This window comes from Stegastes partitus, unplaced genomic scaffold (genome assembly GCF_000690725.1).
Source record: "Stegastes partitus isolate 25-593 unplaced genomic scaffold, Stegastes_partitus-1.0.2 Scaffold3697, whole genome shotgun sequence".
In the NCBI taxonomy this organism is placed as follows: Eukaryota; Metazoa; Chordata; class Actinopteri; family Pomacentridae; genus Stegastes; species Stegastes partitus.
Window position 1 is genome coordinate 1 of NW_007581428.1, and position 15,735 is coordinate 15,735.

General features: G+C 43.3%; 1 protein-coding gene across 2 annotated transcripts; it reads right to left on the minus strand.

The window, feature by feature from the left end:
- Nucleotides 1-156: 156 nt before the first annotated feature.
- LOC103376182 (uncharacterized) lies at nt 157-15,503 on the minus strand. Of its 2 annotated transcripts, none has more exons than XM_008306551.1 (9): nt 15,339-15,503; nt 12,661-13,508; nt 12,302-12,482; nt 10,652-10,791; nt 5,246-5,811; nt 3,289-3,562; nt 2,920-3,115; nt 1,981-2,165; nt 157-316 (listed from the first exon to the last, which is right to left on the minus strand). In XM_008306551.1, the coding sequence occupies exons 2-9, from the start codon at nt 13,484-13,486 to the stop codon at nt 207-209; spliced, it is 2,478 nt and encodes an 825-aa protein (XP_008304773.1). In that variant the 5' UTR covers nt 13,487-13,508; nt 15,339-15,503; the 3' UTR covers nt 157-206. The 2 variants fall into 2 exon arrangements, with proteins under 2 accessions (XP_008304773.1, XP_008304772.1); XM_008306550.1 differs by having other exon boundaries at nt 12,661-13,530.
- Nucleotides 15,504-15,735: the final 232 nt, after the last annotated feature.

Consider the following 15,735-nt stretch of genomic DNA (forward strand, 5'->3'; position numbering starts at 1 on the left):
CATTTGGGAGTTTTTACTTATTAAACTTGTGAACAAATGCTTGATTATTAAGAAATCTCAGCTGCTTCTTCATAAATTGTGGCTGCTTACATCAACTACACCTTCTAACACCAGCATTCAGTCTTATTAAAGGGCTATAAGTGACTGTTAGAAGTCGAGTTCTCCATCCAGAGCTAGTGACGGTGTGATGTGGAATCGATTGTGTGTCAGAGGAACTCACCTTGGAGGTACAACGCAGAAATGCCACAGTGACACCTCTGCTCTAAGTAGTCGGCCACCTCGGCGACTCTCTTCCCGTGAATCAGACCGCTGCAGTCTAGAACAAAGACAGAAGAGACTCTTTTATAACAGCAGACTTAATGAGCTATGACCCGTATACAAACAAAGATACATTTTAAAAATTCTACATTTTTGACTGATAAATTACTAAAATTAGAGCTTTTATATAACCCTTGAAAGGTTGTGAACAACCAGAAAATCCTCCGAATGTCGATTGCTTGTTATCTGAGGTGTTGGGCTACATGTTAAAAGAGTTTTGTTGAGCACAAAAATAAAAGTTTTAAATTACTTATTCATTGAGAAACGCTTCTTGTGTTCATCCTGAAAAATGTCCTCAGATGGGGACACCGTGTGAGCCAACATTTACTGTCAGACGTCTGTTTACGCCGACATACTTGCACTCTGAAAATGTTATACTTTAAGTAACACCTGGAACATTTTGGCAGCGCTTGTCTATGAACCACGGCATACTAGCAGTGTTAGTCCCATCACTGCACCAATTCATTAAACATGTACGATGTGTTAAATCACCCTACATGTCGACTGTGAGTTTTAATCGGAGTCCCTGTGCAGCCATAAGATGCAACTTCTTTCCTCACACTGTTAATTGACCGGCCAACATGTGGAGTTCACACTCAGTCTAAATGCCAAGCACCAAGGGTGTTAGGAAAAGAGAAACGCACAAGCTGAAAGTAGACTCCTACTGCTTTTTTTTTTTAAAAGCTGTGTCATTAATGTTTTTATGCACTTCAAGAATACTTTTCTTGTTATACAAGACTAATATAAGACTGGTGTGGTTTATATGCTTTTAGCCAATTTATCTCAGTGTCTTAAAAGTTCCATATTCAAAAAATCAGTTTTATTTTTCTATTTTGTTAAAATGTGGAGATGTAAATAAGCTGTAAAAATATGAAGATACTTACTAATGCCAATTCTCTGGCCTCCCTAAAACTAGGTAGCCCCCCAGCTTTACACATCAGTCAGGATTTTCTAAAATTTTATAGGAACTAAGCTGAAGATTTGCATAATTCTGCCTCTCACTGCCCACTGCTTCCAGGTCAGCCATTCAGAATGAGCAGCTGCCTTACAGGATGGTAGGTTTATTTCTACAGCTGCCTCTGCTATCTCCAAAATATCTCCACCACGAACAAAGCTCATCAAATGTTCTGCCTGTTGTACATCTGTGTAACCTAACGTCCATTGGTGTTTACATCTGTGTCTCTCCTGCTCTCTGTGCTCTTATATGCTACATTTTAATAAAGCTGGATTCAAAATCAAGCTGTTCTGATTCTAATAGTTTCCTCTTTCTGATCCAGTATGAAATAGTGCCTGAAATTCAGCTCTTAAGACTACGTGTTAACGAGCAGTGACTTCACAGCCATTTCCAACCTGCTGCTCTGCACTTCTAAAACACTGATTTGTAACTGCAGCATCTGGCAAACTCACCAAACACGAGTTACATGCAACAGCTGTGCATGTTAAATTATCAGTTAGAAAACACATGAAAGACAGAGAGAGAGACATGAAATTTAAATATTTCATGTCAAAATATAGCAGCTTCTGTTATTATTGTTCAAAATCTACAATTATCTTAAACAGTCTCAGAACTTGTTTAACATGTATATCTGTACCTCCTCCTCCCTAAACCCTGTTTTATTTAGTTTTATGTTAAATGCATTTTGTCATTTCAGGATGCCTCACCTCCTGACTGGCCGTACCAGTCGCTGGACAGAGGTCCGAGGCAAAGGTCAATCTGGCTGGAGAAGGCGGAGCTGGGACAGAGGTTGGTGCTGTGAGGTGTGGGAGAGGAGCTCGTCCAGGAGGAGGAGCTCCTCACCTCGCAGCAGGAACACCGGCTGAGGGAGACTGGACCATCTTCCACCGACCTGCACGCACAGTATGCACAACAACACACGTCTGAATACATATGCAGGAGTAAAACAAATGATAGAGTCAAACAGCAAATCTACACAAGAGAACATTTGCAGGCATACAAACTGGCTGAATGACTATTTTGACTGTGACTGTTGTGACTGGCTCTCATTAACTCTGGGGATCTCAAAAATTCAGTCTTGTGTACAAGTTGTCAAGTGACTGTGTTATATTGTGTAGAAGTGTTTCTGTGAGCCTGTGTGGTGATAGTCAAGAAAAAAAATTATTAAAGCAAAATATGATTCAACAGTTCCACAAACAACTTCCTCCAAAATGACAGACAGGAAATAACACCTTTTAAAAACAGTTTTAACAAAAACCTAAAAACTCCTCTAAACTCCACGTAGTTTCTGGGCGTATTTTTGCTCCAGTCACAGTTTCTCTCACTGCGGGCTCATTTTTTACTGCAATATAACATCCTGCTTCTCTATGGAAACAGCACAAGAGTAAAAGTAGGGAGAACTAAAAAAAAATGTAGACTGACTAGTACGACACAAAGATATTGAACCCCAAATTGGCAGGGAACATCTTTTGCATGGCAGGTTCACTTGCCATTAGTGTCTTGGGTGTGTGAACGAGCACTTTGTAAACCACTGAGGTAAAAAGCTGCTACTTGGTTTAAAACTAATCATAAATACGAAGGTTCAAACATAAAAACTCAGTAAAAGCTGTTATCGATTCAGACTGTGGGATTCAGTCTGTGTTTACCTGAGAGCTGGCATCACTTGTCTCCCTCTGCTGGTGGACAGAGAGGACAGCAGCTGCCGGTTTTCACTGAACACAAGCACGTCTCTGAGGCTAGAATTGGTCAGAGCGGTTCCAGCTCTGCAGACGCTGAACAGGTCGTAGCACAGGACCACTGCTCCCCGCACTGGCACCGTGGATCCCTCCGGGAAGGTCTGATCTATGCCGGGGAGAGACGAGGTGAAGGAACACAGTGAGAGAATAGGAGAGTGGGTGCAAAGCAAGAAAAAAGAAGAGACAAAAAGAGAGACAGCAGGATTAAGCAGGAGTTGGGATATATTTAATCTATAGCAGCTGTCGTCTCTTTGCCACAAGGTCTTCCACTGGCCTCACCTGCTCCAGTGACATTCCCAATCATGTAAAATCCATCCCGGTCAATATACCCGGTCAGAGGAAGTGCGATGACGGTCCCTGTTCGCTCCTGGTCGAACACAGACAGCACCAGGCCCCGCAGGTTCATCATGGGCGGCCCATGCAGCTCCACGAAAGCTCTCTGCTGGCTGTGATTGGTCCAGTGACTGCTGGCCACCTCGCTGATGACCACGCCCTCAGGGGCTGGAGGAGGACGGGGGCAGCTGTTTTCCCTCAGAGGGGTGGGGGGAGCCACCTGTATTGATTGATGCATGTGGTGTGTTTAGAGTTTTAAAAAAGTCCAGTGTGGATACATCAGAGACGGCGTGCATTTAAATAAGAATACAACAAAAGAAAAGATCTTCTTTAGCTGCAAAAACATAAATCTAAAGAACTAGTTTGACATTTTGGAAAATATGCTTATGAGCCTTCTTGCACGAAAGCTTGATACCACTGAAAAGGCTAAACATGAAGCAGCTGGTTAGCTTAGCTTAGCACAAGGAGTTTGACTGACTCACAACAAGGTAAACAATATTTACATCCTAGTGCCTATAAAGCTCATTAATTAACAATTTATATAAAGGGTGGGCAATCTGGCTAAACGATCATAGGATTATGGCAGCCGAGTGACAGCGAGGATCGCCATAAAAGCGACCTGGTCAGCCAGTAGGTAGGAAACACCTACATGGGCAGGGGATTGAACTGTATTCTGTATGATTCCTCTGATCATACACAAAATTATCAATGCCCACGATTTACGATCATGAGATCAATGACCCAGGCTTTGTATTTTGTTCACTGAATCAGTGCACAAAACAAAATGTAAGAAAAACATACTGTTGTAGCTACAGGAGGTTACTTTACTCAGCCAAGAAATAGTCTGGCACATAATCCCATAATGACATCATCCATCCATCCATTTATTTATTTTTAATTATCCGTGGTGACAGCAGGGTATTCCAGACGTCCCCAGGTGTTTCCTGGCCAGACGAGCTATGAAAATCCCTCCAGCGAGTTCTAGGTCTGCCCGGGGTCTCATCCCAGTAGGACATGCCTGGAAAACCTCCAAAGGAAGGAGCCCAGGAGGCATCCTAATCAGATGCCCGAACCACTTCAACTGGCCTCTTTTGACACAAAGGAGCAGCAACTCTACTCTGAGCTACCTCCGGATGTCCGAGCTCCTCACCCTAGCTCTAAGGCCAGGCCAAGCCACCCTGTGAAGGAAACCCACTTCCACATGATCCGAGACCTCATTCTTGCAGTCACCACCCAGAGCCATAAGTGAGAGCTGGAAAGTAGAACAGCTGGTAAATCCAGAGGTTTGTCTTCCAGTTCAGCTTTCTTTAACCAGACAGTCCAACACAACTCCTGCACTCCTCTTGCCATTGCACCAAACCATCTATCTCTCTCACTTTCTCATGAACAAGATACTTAAACTCCTTCACTTAGGGCAGCAACTGCACCCCAAAATATCACACCACATGATGCCATATTTACACTTTAGTGTTTAACAAATGACATATAAGCATTAGATGTGCCGGTAGGTGGATTTTGTTACCTTTGCATAGAGCCAGGCTCGCTGTTTCCCTCGGTTCAAGTCTAACCAGCTTAGCTGAGCACAAATGACGTGGTTTTATGAAGAGTTATGTGCAGGATTTTTTCTTGGTCGGCTAAATTCCTGCAAAGCTAAGCGAACTGGCTGCTTGCAGTAACTTTGAATTTCGTGTACAGATATGAAAGCGGTATCAGGTTTCTCATCGAACCCTCAGACAGAAAGCAAAGATCGGTACATTTCCCAAAAGGTTGAACTGTTACTTGTAGAAATGAAGGTTTAAATGATAATTCATCCTACAGAATGTATCATCATCTGAGCTAATAAAGCACACACTTCTGACTAACTGCTTAATTCCAGCATGAAATCCTCCCCCTTTGTACTCACTGAAAAGGCAGACAGGTCATAGGGGTAAAGGCCTCTACAGCGGCTCAACGCCTCGTCACCAGGCAGAACCTCTGGATCTTCCAGCAGTGGCAGCTGTCCCGGTGTCAGAGCTTTACTCAGCTCCTGGGCCTCCTGATCGGATCCTCTCTGTCGGTACACCACTGCATCCAGCAGGCCTTTAGTGGGGATGCCCCTCTGCCCCGCCGATGGTGGGCCAAAGGGACTGCGGTAGAGCGCCACGGCATCCGGTCCGTTCTGGATGGTGTTGGGAGGAAGGCGAAGTGACGGAGCTGGAACCAACCTGTCGCTGCCCAGCAGAAAGTATCCTTTGGAGGTGGTGAAGTGTCCGCTCAGGCTGATCTCCCTGTAGGGTTTGTTGTTGTGCGCGCTGAACAGCAGTATCCAGATGCCCTGCAAGGAGACTCTGCGGCCTGATGGGTGCCAAAGCTCGATGTACTCGCCGTCCTCAGCGGCTCCGGGTGTGTCGGTGTTCAGCTCATTGATCAGGAAGTCGGTGTTCCCCCAGGGTGGGAGGTGAGGTGGCGAATCTGTACCTCCTGGAATTACTAAAGAATAAAGGACGGCATTTACTGGATGGTGTAAAAGAAAGTGTTGGACGTTTTCTGCAAGACATGTGCGACTGAACAGAAAACATAAAAAATGACATGGTATCACTTCAAATATCATTTATACAACTAATAATAGCAGTTACATAATATATAAACCTCCCTCATACTGTGTGACAATGTTTGAAACGATGATGATGTCGTCATACCTGTGAGCTCTTACTATGGGTAAGAGCTACATCATTTTTAGGCAATTATTCTTAGACTGCATGTGTTTTCCACTGAGCAATATATGGATATAACCTCACCACACTATCAATATGCCAACATGCAATTCAATCAAAATCACCAAAGCGATCTCATCTAAACAATGCTTTAGACTTTATGTATGTTTCATTGAACTACTTCAAACATTTGCTGTTAAAGCCAAACTGAACAATGTTCACAGAAAACAGAAGCTTCAACGTGATCGCATTGTTATCAAAGGGAAAATATTTCACGTAAAGCATGTTGAAGAACTTCTGACAAAGATGACTCAACCTCGAGCACATTGGAGAGACATCTGAGGAGGTATGCTGGGGAATGAGACAGCAAGTCTTTGAAGTGTTGCGTGCAGTGGACCAGGGGATTGGCAGATGAAAAGCTTATTTTTTAACCTGGTAAAATGATTGTCTTTCTGTGTTAGATAATCTTTTGTTCCAGTTTAAGCTATAATAGCTTATTGATGTCAGAACAATGTTTGATCCAATATTTAATATATTAACGGTTGAATACAACTCAGAAAGTCTTGATCTCAGCATTCTATTATTAATCCTCTGAACACTGAAAGGCAACCCCAAAGGGCATCCATCCAGCCATCCATTATCTATACGCCGCTTAATCCTCACTACCGGGGAGGAGGAACCAGGGATCTTGTAGCTGCTAACCACCGAGCCACCTTATAGCCTCCTAAAATGCATGTTATCACACCATTTACCACAGTCAGTTCTAGTCTAGAAACTAGAAATGGCAAATTCTCAAATTTCAAAGTAGTCATTTGTGATGTGCCGTTTTTTTGTTTGTTTGTTTAAATCAAACTCACTTTATTCTGCATGTCTCATTTAAAAACATGCAAAAAATAAACTGACAAATTTGCATTGCTGAGCTGAACTGCAGGTTGTGTTTACACAGAGCAGATAGGAGACAAAGTATGGAAACAAATTCAAAATGCAAGGATGAAGACATCCATAACACGTAGAGACTTCAGGGATTTTTTCAATATTTGGTAACACCTGTGGGTGCTGTAGTCCGCCTCTGACTGGCCAGTGTCCATTGCTCCCTTAGAGATACGATGAGGTAGTTACGCATGGACAAAAATATAAAGGGTAGAGCTAATTAAAGGCACAGTAAAGTAGACAAAAAACGCAGCATTATGTGTGTGTCAAACTCAGACAAGACAGCAGAAACCAGAAGCAGCGTGTCTGTAAATGACACAAAAATGAGGAAGAGACCTTCGGCATATACGTAGTTGATTTCTTACATGACTACCCTCCAAATGGGAGATCTACTCGCATTTAGCGCCAGGCGGCTTTTAATTCACACCTTGCAACATGAGAATGCATTTAAATCTTACATAAAAGGGACACGATGACATTTTTGAAGATTATTTTTTCCATTTATTTCACATGTTTCGTGCAACAGCGCCTAACAGAAGGCAACAGATAGGCACTATTGCATAATGATGTGACATCCCAACAATTTTCTGTGTGAAAGAGTAAGTTATGTAAGTTGAGATGAGAGGCTGTGAGGGACTCTGTTGTCATTTTTGATGCGTACTGTGAGCTGCGGAAAGACGAGTTGACAGCTGATGCGAATGGGATTCGTTTCAGAAAGAAGCGTTTGGCTTTTATGACGCATTGTTTGTGAGCCATTGAAGACAAATTCGCTGTTTGCTGATTATTTGCGTTGTGTGCAATGTATTAGGGGTATAACAGTGCATGTAGTCACCTTGAACACAGAGGTAATTAACTGTGAATCCAGTGTAGGAAGACTCACTCTGTGTCGCCTATAATGAAATAACTCCCTGCTTTACTCCACCAGCGACTGCTCAGCCACCTGCAGTTTTAATACGCTGGCAAAGTTTGCCAACAACACAGCGGTGGAGGCGGTGGTGGGCAGAGTCTGCAACAATGATGAGACCTGGGAAAGGTGGAGAACCTGCTCACATGGTGTCACAGCAGCAGCTTCTCGCTTCTCTAAAGAGCTGGTTGTGCACTACAGCTTTCTCGATATCAGAGAGTAACCTGAAATACCTCAGATACTTTGAGGTGATGAAGGCCCTTTCCTCTCCACCCGGCCACATCCAGGCTCTCCACTCACGTGCTGTGAACATTTTGTGGCGACATGATTGCGAGCCTGTTGGCTGGGAGCGCTGGGCTGCTTTGCCTGCCCTACGGGACATAAACACCCGGCAGTGCAGAACCATTGCCATAAGGATAGGCCTGTCACAATTATTACATAATTATTATATAATCGCCTGATTGCAATTATTTGGGCATGAATATTTCACATAATTTATTCATTTGTATAAAAACAACTCAATCAAAATGACAGAAATGTCATATTTCGATCACTATTTTGCACAACAGTTCTCGCTGTTTTGCTCTGGTTTAACGGCCCTTCAGATCTAATATTTGACTGACTTCATTTCTGTGAGCATCCGTTGACATTAACAGAACAGATTTAGTTGCCAAACCAAACAGCACGGCAGAGTGAGGGAATATTTTGGTTTTAAGTCAATGAAAAAAGAGAGACTAATAATTTAGAAGAGGAAATTTGGAAAAAGCAGTTATCAAAATTGCTAACAATGGTAGCTTAGACGTATAGAATGAAAGGGAAAAAGACAATTACATCACAATTCGTCACAATTATTTGTGTAACCATCAATCATCCACTAAAGTTTCATGATGGTTAAAGCCCTAAATAAGAACAGCCGGAGGCCCGGATCACTCAGATCATGGCCTTGTTTTCTGTGCTTTGATCGGGAAAACACGACCACAGCTTGAGGACCAACATGGTGAAGCTGAAGAGGAGCTTCTTCCCACAGGCCGTCCGGGTGCTCAATGAGAACACTGCTCGAGGCTGCTCCCTCCTCCTTCCACCAGCTCCACCGATACAGGATAAACACAGCCATCTCCCGTTAAACCGACTCACTGATTTCCTCTCTCTAAGCACTGCAATGCTCAATCCCAACCTTTAACCCTATTCGGGACTTTTGGGACCCCAGGCCATTTGGTTTAGGTGACAGGTATTGTTTTGTTTTTTATTATTTTTTGAAGATTTTTTTAATAAATATAAAAATAGGGACATTTAGAATAAAAGTCTATAATGAATACCAACAAGTATTTTGCACATACTCTTTCTCGGGACCCAATGGACCCCGAAAGACCTTTTACATATGGCAACATGAAAGTCCTGAATAGGGTAAAACTAACCCTATAACCAAGTCCTAACCCTCCAACAACCTTTTGAAAATGTGACAGAAAGTAGAAAAAAAACCCCAACTAAAATCTCCTCAGTCTCAAGGTTTAAAATCCAAGCTGGTCCAAACAGAGATAACTCAATTACACAAACAAACTCACAATGAATGAAGCGGAGAAAACCTTGACCAAGGACAGCGAACAACAGCAACAGAAAGCTGCTGGCAGAAAGTCATTTCTGTTATATTATGAATTATTACTTCATTTTCTGCAAAATGTGACTGTACATACACACAAAAAGCAAAATGAAAATTGTTTTTCCCATATGTTTGTTCAAAATGTGTCTTATCGAGGTGCACGTCGGGCCAAGGCTGACATCTCATGGTATAAATAAACATCAGAATCAGGACTGATTGAGCCAAACAGACGCAGGAATCCCACTCAGAGCCTGAGCTTTAGTACCGACGTTCTATCGAGTCTTCCCGCACAATATACAGACCTCGAGGTTCAAATTTCTTTCTTGACCTTGAGAAAAAGCATTTGAGAAAACATTCTCACTCCACGGTCCATTTATTAGCTTTTCTGGAGGTTTCAATCGGAGTTTATCTCAAGGATTTAATTTTGCTCCTGTAAGATATACAGCACGCAGCCTTATTTATTTACGTTAATTCATAGAAGTCCAGAGCAATTAAACATTTTGCACATTTGTTCAAGCGATAGAAAACAGGTCAACAGGTTTCCTTCATTCTCAGTTCTGGTGAAAACACATTTCTTCAGCAACACACTTTCACTGTTCGTTCTCTTAACAGCAGTTCCTTCTTGGAGCAGCATCTTCAACCAACTCTCAGTTCTTCAATGAGCAACACTTTCGTTTTTCACTTGGCGAAGTGGTGAATGGAACTTCCCCAAGGTCAACATATTGTCTGCATGTGAGCACGAAGATTCTGAGTAGCCAAAGGAAGTGTCTCATTTTGACCATAACGTCATGCTTCTTCAAAATAATCATTAAAAATAAAAAACATCTAATTGAAAGTATCTTTGTTTGCAGGCATGTAGCTCCTTTATGCTACACAGAGCAACTGATGATGGTTTAACAAGATGATGCGTCTTGGTCAAATGTAATTAGCTGAGATACCGTATCACAATTTCACAACACAAAAAGTGCAAGTGGCCAAACACTTGCTGTAAAATTAAACCTGCCTGAAGCTGGAAATTCCATTTCAGACAATTTGGCTGAACTTCACCTGCTCTATTTCTTAACTACGGTAAACTCCAAACATGTACGTTTGTTACTAAACATGCTTTTTTTTAGGCTGTTCTTTCTTATAGTCTAAAAACTTTCACACGTCTTAATGTTGGACAAAGCTCGTTCAAACACTTACCGATACTGTGGGGACAGATCTTGGGCCAGGGGCACTGGTTGGGGAGGCCTGGAGTCTGTGGAGCCTCCCAGAAGATGCCAGGATCTCTGGGCCACGTAGCCACACCACAGCGGCTCAGATAAAAGCCGCCCTCCCTCAAGCTAAAAAAAAAATAAAAAATTAGTCAAATCTTTAAGAAACCTTAGCTGACTCTTATTTTTTCGTGTTTATAAAATTAGATCCAAAAGCGACAAAGCGAGGTATGTTGAAAACTAAAGGTTCTGATGCTGATGATTCTGATGTCCTTTGCCGTTAACCTGCTCCAGAGGAGGTTCTGTTCAGAGTTTGGGATTCAAATCAGCTTTAACCAAATCTTCTACTAATGATATTCTGTCTGTACTGATTCTCAGCTGCGGGAACACATTATATCTGCAGACCTGTACAAAGCCGTGGAGTTTCAATAGGTCAACTCTGTGCACGGTGTTGCAACAGGAATCCACATGCATTCAGATGTTTATGCAGAAATATGGTTTTATGCTTGATCCTGATCTGCTGCCAAGTCTGTTCTACACTGGCAGCTAATAGAATCGATTAGAAAACTGATTAGAGTATCGGTATTTATCACAGAGAACATTCAATCAATAATATTAATTTCACTTTGATTTGGCCGAAAACTAAAGTGATTTCCACGTATCCCTCATGACGGGACAGTGTCATATCTGAATCGGTCACGCTAAAATTACACAGCTGCATTCAGAATGCACCGACTGCTGAAGTCAACATACACATCAACAGTTTTCTACCAACGTTCCTCTCTTGCATCATGTGTCGCTTTTTACCGCAATAAATGTTTATATTCCTCACAGCTCTTCATGCAGCATAGGGTTGGTCCATTCAGTGTGGAAAAAAAAAGAGTCAAATGACTCATCAAACGCCTCCTTTTATGGGAGCACACACAGAGCCTGGTGAAGAAAACCTGGTTAACAAAGAAAGTTGATTACCACCTCTGTGAAACCCAATACCTCTGACTGGGGTTTTATGTTTTGTCAAGCCAGCTTATGCAAAGAAAGCCAGGCCATGTTGAACTTGCTTTGTAGTCAAATCCTCTGGTTCGTATCAAATGACAGGCTCATATTTTGGACTGTTCATAAACAAATCTACATCCAGATGCTATTAAATAACATACCCTTAAGATACACAGAAAGTTATTCTAGCCATGCTATTGGAGTGACTCCAGTGCATGAACATGGTAAATACTCCAAGTGGTAACCTTCAGCATGTTGCCATTATGAGCACGTTGATGTTCACGTTTTGCTAAAAAGAGCGACCGCGCTTGGGCCTCTCAGAGCTGAAACAGCAGTGAAACATGGTCAGCTTTTATCACAGACGTGCTTATTAAACTCGGTGGTCAAATATAAGTGCAAATATCATTAAAGCATCTGAGTCAGTGTGAGTGAGAGTCTCCATCTCACTGCTGCCCGGCTGTGATGACACAGGAAAGCAAAGAGGAACAGCAGTCATGAGCAGACCCTCTCCTCCCACTCAGTGAAACTCAACGTGTCGCAACTATGAAAATAACTACTGTACAATTCTGACAGTGGCATCAAAAACATATTCTGAGCAACATCAAACTAGAAATGATCCTTATTAATGGTTATCAGAATGTCCTGCCTGTTGCTCAGCTGGTACGGCTGCCTGCCAGGGATGAGAGTCTCGGTGAGGTTGGCACTCGGCTTGTTTCCAGGTCCGGCAAACACAAATGCGTCTAGAGGCTGTATCTGACTCAGTGGGCTGCCAACGGGGAAGTCTGTAGCTCTGCCGCTGTAGATGGCCACTGCTCCTGACTCATCTCCTGAGGAGAAAACAAAACAGGAACAAAGAATTTACAGTGAAACGAACCTAAGAATGAATGAAAATTCATCAAAATACACTGACGCTCTCCATCGTGTCCACTAGTGAAACCTAAGAGGCTTTCCTACGCTATAAAAAAGCACCATCCAGAGCATTAGAACAAGATTATGACAACAAACCTTTCATGAAGCTCTTCTCTATGGTCACAGACATCAGCCCATTCCTGGAGCTGTCCACGTCCACGTCCACCCCGACGCTCACCCTGTCTGTTTTCCCATCCCACACCACCAGCACCAGAGGACTCGCAGCCGGAGCTTCCGTCAGCTCCACGAATCCGTCCACCTGCCCTCCGCCCAGCTTCAGCTCGGTAATGACAGGACTGGTTGCTGCGGCGGCGGGTGGAGTGCAGTTGTTCCGCTGACCCGGGGAGGGCGAAGACACCTGAAAGCCCCATCGGTCTTCAGACAGCAGGCACCTCTCGATTGACTCGTCACCTTCAAGCGTCGTTTCATCCTCGACGAACGCTGGCTCACCGGGTGTCAGGGTTTCAGCGAGGAACTCTGCGCCTCCCGTCCGGCGAGTCATGTACACGACGGCGTCCACTAAACCGACGGCCGTGACGTTCATCTTCTCACTGTAGCGAGCAGCAGATGTGTGGTAGAGGACGATGGCGTCGGGGCCGTTCTGGACTGTGTTTGGAGGCAGGAGGATGGCCGGTTTGGGCAGCATGTCCACCGAGCCCACCAGGAAGAAACCTCGGTCGTCTGTGCTGTAGCCCTTGAGGTCCAGCACCTTGTAGGCTACATTTCCATTTCCATTATAGAACACAAGGGTGTAGCCCTCCAGCGAAGCCCGCTTTCCACTGGTGTGATACAGCTCCACGAACTCAGTGGTGTCCAGTCGGGGGTTGTCGGCGTTGATCTCGCTGATGATGAGGCAGGGGTCAGCACTAGCTACCACCACCAGGCTGAGACACCAGGCAGTGAAGGCCAAGCAGACCACCATGACTTACAGCTTTCTGAGACGCCTCAACAGGAGCAGGGCAGCTTCTGCAAAAAGAACACCAGTTGCATTCCTCAACAAAACAAAAATATCCAGTTTTATTTATCCAGCTCCAAAACAATTCTTAACATATGTCATCTCAAGGCAGTGCACATAATAAGGTTTAGACCTTATAAAATGACAAGGAGAAACTCAACAAAGTTTCCTTTTGATTCCCAAGCAGGAAAACTTAGTAAACATGGTGAAACTCAAATATGACAGCGATTATAATCAAAGGGCAACATAACACAAAAAAAACAATGCTGTATAAAAAGCTTCTTCACAGTAATTTTGTTTACCACTTGTGGACCAGACTTATGAGGAGAAACATGAAAATATCAGGAACAAACCCTCCACAAGTCTATTTTTTGTTCACAGTGACGTCTTACGCATGAGTCATGAAATAAATGGATACACCGACTACACCCTAAATTATTGCTCAAGAACAGTTTGAGGAACATGACAAAAAGCCTGAAGCATTGACTACATTTCCAAACTACCTGGATCCCGATCCGACTGAGCATCCACGTGATCTGCTGGATCCAACAACTAGATCCCAGCTGATATATCAGTTGGCTGATGTGATATATTTTATCATATCACAGGTATATTGGTTTAAAAATTCTATTTTGCAGAACATAATACAAAAAAAAAGATGGTTGGGGTAGAAACAGCATCATTACATATTCTGTCCAGCAGACATCTGCATTGCTTCCAACATTTGTCTGCAGCACATGCAGCAGAGCAGACAGTGGTGCGGAGTCAAATGGTGTCTTCACCATAAGCCGCCGACTAGTTTGTCAAATACATTGCTGGGAAGTTAATAAATCATTTGCCCTTTTCAGAAGAACATATATATATCTGCAAAACCGGTATCGATAACTGATTATCTTCAGCATCGGCTGCAGAAACCTCGAATCGGTCGGGCTCTACCCACGACTCACAAGACCCACAGGATCTGCTGCCAACGTCCTGATGCAGAAACCAAAGGACACCCACAAAGGTCCACTTTAGCAGGCACCCATAGGTCAGAGCTGGTTGAGGGCGACTTAGTATTACACAGGAGGTTATTATTTCTATAGATATGCATGTGGAAATATAACAACAGTAGATTAAAATTGCCCAAACAACACATCTAACTTGTTGATGCTTTTCTATAAAAAACACATTTTAATCACAATCTGCATTGCCTCTAAACAGAATGAATAAAGCTTTAGTCTCATTGCTGCATTTCCAATTTAAAGCAGAAAACAGCCACCGAGATGCAATTTTGTTTACCCCCTGCAGACCAGACTTATGAGAAGAAAGCTCATAATATCATGAATGAGCCTTCTATGAGTCTATTTTGTGTCTATGGTGACATTGGGAATGCACGTCTGCTGCATGAGTCACGAAATGTTGCGAAACACACACGGCGGCGAGCAGATGGAAACTTTACACGAAGGCTTCAGATGAATCCCAAATAAAGCAAACCTGTGGGATTTAATCAAACACCATGATGCAATCTCATTTCACGTCTAGAAAAGAAAAAAAAAATCACTCCAGATCTCCGGGCTTTAAAAGGCGTCTTAAACTGGTTTGGATGAGTGTGAACGCTGCTCACATCTGAATAAAGATGATTAAAGAGATCATGGAGTTCAATTCTGTCCCGGTTTTTTTTTTTTTTTTTTTTAATCTCTCCCATCTCCCCCAAAATTATTCCAGTAACGGTTGGGCTGCCGTTCATGCATCTTTCCGTCGAAAAAAAAAAAAAAAAAAAAAACTGTCAATCTGCTTTTCTATCACACAAGCTCCGAGAAAAGCCGTCGCCTCTTACCGCGTTTCGCTCGCTCGCTCCTCGGCCAGGTGGGCTCTTCCGCTCGGCGCGTCCGAAAAAACTTCCTCCGCTGGATGTAGAATCGTCGGAAATCTCAGCGCTAAACTTTGGTTTTGTGTCCTCCGCCGCTCCCGTCATTCACAAAGCAGCACTTTCTCTCCCCCTTCAGACTGTGGGCGGTCAGCCTGGCTGAGGGGGATGATGCCTGCCAGGGGAAGCTCTCTCTCTCTCTCTCTCTCTCCCTCCTTCTTTTTTTTTTCTTTCCTTCCACCATTCAGACATCCACAGCTGAGAGAGCAGCACTACAGGAATAAAAAGTAAAGTTAAACCCTACAGCTCATCACTGTGCAGTTTTTGGCAGTTTTTTTCATTTCTCCTTCTTGTCTTTAGTTCATCC

Bases quoted from the DNA above. Each gene is read 5' to 3' on its own strand.
- LOC103376182 (XM_008306551.1), bottom strand. From the start codon at position 13,486: ATGGTGGTCTGCTTGGCCTTCACTGCCTGGTGTCTCAGCCTGGTGGTG. The intron at 2,166-2,919 runs GTAAACACAGAC...CTGTGCGTGCAG, and splicing joins CAAGTGATGCCAGCTCTCAG to GTCGGTGGAAGATGGTCCAG. The intron at 317-1,980 runs GTGAGGCATCCT...TCTTTGTTCTAG, and splicing joins CTGGTACGGCCAGTCAGGAG to ACTGCAGCGGTCTGATTCAC.